The 5,027-nt window shown below is 39.5% G+C and overlaps 1 protein-coding gene across 1 annotated transcript; it reads left to right on the top strand.

Annotated features, from left to right (window-relative positions):
- Positions 1-542: 542 nt before the first annotated feature.
- On the top strand, positions 543-4,249 carry bco1 (beta-carotene oxygenase 1). Its single transcript, XM_084682851.1, has 11 exons — positions 543-606; positions 924-1,052; positions 1,328-1,457; positions 1,601-1,748; positions 1,856-2,006; positions 2,388-2,608; positions 2,719-2,973; positions 3,339-3,444; positions 3,533-3,627; positions 3,702-3,813; positions 3,999-4,249. Exons 1-11 carry the CDS (start codon positions 543-545, stop codon positions 4,151-4,153), a joined length of 1,566 nt encoding a protein of 521 aa, XP_084538977.1. The 3' UTR covers positions 4,154-4,249.
- The last annotated feature ends 778 nt before the right edge of the window (positions 4,250-5,027 follow it).

The following is a 5,027-nucleotide window of genomic DNA, read 5'->3' as shown; positions in this document are numbered from 1 at the left end:
GTTTGCTGAACCCAATGCTATTTCCTCAAGGATCACAATGACTCTTGCAGAGACTTGTTGGTTAGTGGCAACTGATTTAAACTGTTGTATTCGCTGCAAAATATTCTATTTTAGTTAACCTTATTTTAATTTTTACTGCTGCTGCTTTTTCTACAGGTACACTTGCACTTAGAGATTCATGTTGTTTAAATTGTAACTTGCTTAACTGCTCTAATGGTTCTTCCCTTTGGCACTTATTTTTTGGTTGTTCACAATGTGTGCTCCTTATTTTGGCTACCCGCAATGCTTTGGGGCTATCTTGTTGTTATTATCAGTGACCTATGCACTTTGTAAAGCTCTCTCTTGGAAGTCTGCTAAATGAATAAATGAATAAATGTAAATGTAGGCTAAATGTAGATAAGATAAGCAGTTAACTTTTCTCCATGATTTCTTAATCAAACGTTGTTATAGGTTACTTTAACTTAGGGGGAGTGGTTTTATGTGTACTTTATATAGCACTTTTCTCAAACCACCTCGGGACCGTACTTTCGTAAAGCACCATAATGTCTTACGACTACTCAAAAAACAAAGAAGAAAATCCAGATCCGACGAAGGCGGATCTCAAAGGTGTGGTAATTTTACGTTCAAACCTTTATCCTCAACCAACCATTGCCAATTGTTCCTACAGTCGGCATAGGGCGCATGACCTAAATTTGGAGTTTATGTTGGTTTAAAAAGAAATGTTGGCCCATAATATTACATGGCAGGCTAATACTGCGGTTGCTGTGGACTCAGAATGTCGCTACTAATCTCTATTTACAGCATGTAAACACCTCGGGATTTCTCAACTGATTGGGTGTCTTATGTTCTGGTAATCTGGAACAATGTGGACGAGTGAACTGTTTTTGGACTTGAACACTAAGTAGGCAATACATTGTATGTAGGTAACATCCCCAACTGGCTACAAGGAACGCTACTGCGCAATGGACCAGGGATGTTTTCGCTTGGAGAAACCTCTTATAACCACTGGTTTGACGGGATGGCCCTGATGCACAGCTTCACCTTCAAAGATGGTATGATGTTAAAATGGATTCTGCTCTTCTCTATAAAGTGAGCTTATAACACAGACCTAAAATACACAAAATCTGATACTGACATTGAAGAAACACTGGCAAACTTAACTATTTGACTGAAAGGGACCAGATACACCTGTTATAAGCCTGTTATCACTCTATTAGTTCAAGTGTGAAGACATTCTATCTGAATAACATAGAGATAGAATCAACAATAGGGAGGTTATCCCAAAAATAAGGACTTTCCTAATTGCTGCTATAATATCTTTTTGAAGGAGAAATGATTTACCGAAGCAAATATTTACGAGGGGACACATACAAGGACAACATTGCAGCCAAAAGAATAGTTGTCTCTGAAATGGGGACTATGGCCTATCCAGATCCAAGCAAAAACTTTATTTCAAGGTTGGTTCACTTGGGTTAATAGTGTTAATCACATATGGTATATTTATTCCCGAAAGACATACTCAGAAACAATGCTGCACTTTTCAATTGTAAATGGCGACCAAGCACACTGAATCTGTGTCTGCATTCTCCTCATTTTCCAGAGCTATCACTTTTCTCAATCACACTGTCCCGGATTTCACTGACAACTGTGGAAACAATTTTCTACGATATGGGAAGGATTATTATGCTACTTCTGAAACAAACTACATCCGCAAGATCGACCCTGTGACATTAGAGACTCAAGACAAGGTAACGCAAAGTCATGCTAGAAGTCCTTGTAAAGAACAGGTTTTCTAAAGAATATATAAAGATAATGCTTTGTTTTATGTTTTTGTTTACTGTGTTTCATTATTTAGGTGGATTACTTGAAGTACCTAGCTGTGAATCTGGTGACATCTCACCCACATTATGATAAAGAGGGAAACACCTACAACATGGGGACAACTATAGCTGACAAGGGCAAAACAAGATACACAATATTCAAGGTTCCAGCCAGCTGTGAGAAAGGTATGTTATAAAAACATTGCACATTCTGACCCTCCGCACTTGAACATTGGCTTCCTCCTTAATTGGTCATCTATTTATTGAGATTCTGGACATCTGATTTCACTTCAATTGTTGAGACAACAGACAAGGACAGTAGCATACATACCTTATAAAGAGACAATTCGGCATGTTACTTTCCTAGAGAGCAAACCCAATAATAGGTTGAGCAATCTCTTCAAGTTCTTTGCAGCTACAGGGCTGGGTTGAGGGACTTTAGTTCAATATTCCTCCTACTATAGGCCTGTGTACAACTACAGTGCTATGCTAACATGCTTTGCCTTAGAGATACATTATGCAATTTGTTCAATACAGTGAAGCACATCTTTCAATCTTCCCTGCTAGATGCCGCCAAGGCAACACCTGCTCTGAAGAACGTGGAGGTGCTGAGCACCATTCCTTGCCGTTCCCTCCTCAGCCCAAGCTACTACCACAGCTTCGGCATGACCGACAATTACTTCATCTTTATTGAACAGCCATTGAAACTGGATATACTCAAGATGGCCACTGCATACATGAGAGGGATCAACTGGGCCAGCTGCCTGAAATACTCTCCAGAGGAAAATGTAAGGGTTGCTGGACTTTACTCAAGCAATAGATAAGTTAATGTTTCAGAAATGAATGTTACAGCATGTGGTTTATTCACTGGACATATTTGTGTTCCAACTTTGAACAGACTCTGATTCACCTGATAGACAGGAAAACTGGCAAAGAGGTTGGGACAAAGTACTACACAGGTGCCATGGTGGTCTACCACCATGTGAATGCCTTTGAGGAGGATGGTCACGTTGTCTGTGACGTCATTGCTTATGAAGATAACAGTTTATACGATATGTTCTATCTAAGCAAAATTAAAGAGGAATCTCAGTCTGGGTCCTTAAAGAAGCTGCCATCCTACAGAAGATTTGCTCTTCCAGTACAGTCTGACAAGGTACAGTGTAATGGGAACATTAATAATGGTAATCTTTGTCCATTTCTTGTCTTATCAATGACTTACCTAACCTTTTATCATAAGGTTGAAGTTCAAATATATTCAGAGTTGTAAAATACAATGCATGCTGAAGATAAACAGGGACCTGCCCTTGGAATGTACTACAAAAATCAAAAGGTTACATTGAAATGACTTAAGCACCATTTGTTTGACAACACATACCAGAGCAGGCAAAAGAAATGAAGGAAATCTATATATGAGCAGTCAAAGTAGAGTAAAAACAAAGCAAACATTGCGGGAGTCTATGTCAACCCTTAGAACAGTATTGTCCTACTTCCTCTGATCCTCTGGTTTCAATTATGTAGGGTGCTGAGGTTGGTGAAGATTTAGTGACACTCAAGTATACGACAGCCAGCGCTGTAAAACAGAAAGAAGGCAAACTTCTCTGCCAACCAGAGGTGGTCTGTCAAGGTAAGGCCAACTCAGGTGTCTGGTCAACAACAGTACATAAGTCTATCTTTTTACGGGATTCTAAATGTCCTGAAATCTGTTGTAACAGGCGTGGAAGTTCCCAGATTGAACTATGACTTCAACGGGAAAAAGCACAGGTTTGCTTACATGACTTGTGTGGAGACGACTGGAACGGCAACAAAGGTATAAAGATGTCTGATTACATTCAATGTCCTGCTTGTCGTCCAATGTGCCAATCACCTCAGCCGTTGTTGTAGATCACAAAGTTTGACGTTGAGACGAAGATCATGATAGAGTGGCATGAGGACAAGTGTTGGCCTTCAGAACCTGTGTTCATACCCAGGCCCAATGGAGAGGCAGAAGATGACGGTAGGATTTAATGGCTGGCTGAGAACTGAACACTTGTACTGGTCCATCAGATCTAATGTAGGATATTACTTTTTGGACTTGCCTACCAATTCCATGTTGACCACATTTTAGTTTCAATATAAGTTATGCTGTTAGTTTTGGAGAATATTCCTTTCCTCTTCCAATCTACTTATCTTTGTCTTCAGGTGTTGTCCTAATATCAGTCATCAACTCCAACCCAGGACAGTCTGACTTTCTCCTGGTGCTTGATGCTAAATCATTTAAGGAGATTGCTCGAGCATATGTGAATGTAGAGCTCCACATGGATATGCACGGATTTTTCATCCCCCAAGGAGACTAGTCTTGCGTTTTCAATTCTGTTTGGTTTTCTGCTTGAGTTACTTGATACAGTATATGACTAAGAGATCAATAATTGAAATTGCACCTTAAACTAGTCTAAACAGTCACAATATTTGAGATAAACATTATGGAAGCCATGACCAGACATCAATTTAACTTCAAAGCCCCTCTGATGTTTTTTTCATAGAATCTTGCACACAATATCTTTACATTAAAATGATCACGTCTAGGCACATGGGACTAATTTGATTGTTGAGACCATAACGAATGATCAATGCAATAAAATGATTGTAATACAAATTGTTCTGTTATTACTCTTATAATCTGTCAGCATTATAACGTGATGTGTTTCTTGTTATAAGATTTTTTCTAGTTATAACAGGTTATTTTCACGTTATTAGGATATACAAATGTATCATATCAAAACAAGAAATTCGAGTGATTTGTGCACGCATTCCCTCGAAGGAGTGCTTTTTCAGGCGGGGGCGTATCTTGACGTCCTACATCGTGTAAGGAAGTATGGGCTCAAGTTAAATAGGAACAAGTGTCAGTTTGGAGCAAAGGAAATCACGTTCCTTGGAGATACGCTGTCAGAAAGGGGTGTGGAACCAGACAAGAGTAAGATACAGGCAATACTCAAAATGCCCAGACCCACAGACAGAAAAGCTGTATTGAGAGTGATGGGGATGATCAATTTCGTTGGGAAGTTCATACCTAATCTGTCTTCAAAAACTGTTTATTTGAGAGAAATGTTGTGCGATAAAGGCGAGTTCAGATGGACAGCTGATCATGAACAAGAATGGGGACGACTGAAGACTCTCCTCACCACAGAGCCTGTTCTGACGTTCTTTGACCCGACAAAGAAGACAAAGATC

This window comes from Hypomesus nipponensis, chromosome 19 (assembly GCF_054491055.1).
Source record: "Hypomesus nipponensis isolate SF chromosome 19, ASM5449105v1, whole genome shotgun sequence".
NCBI lineage: Eukaryota > Metazoa > Chordata > Actinopteri > Osmeriformes > Osmeridae > Hypomesus > Hypomesus nipponensis.
This window is presented reverse-complemented; position numbering and strand designations above follow the sequence as displayed.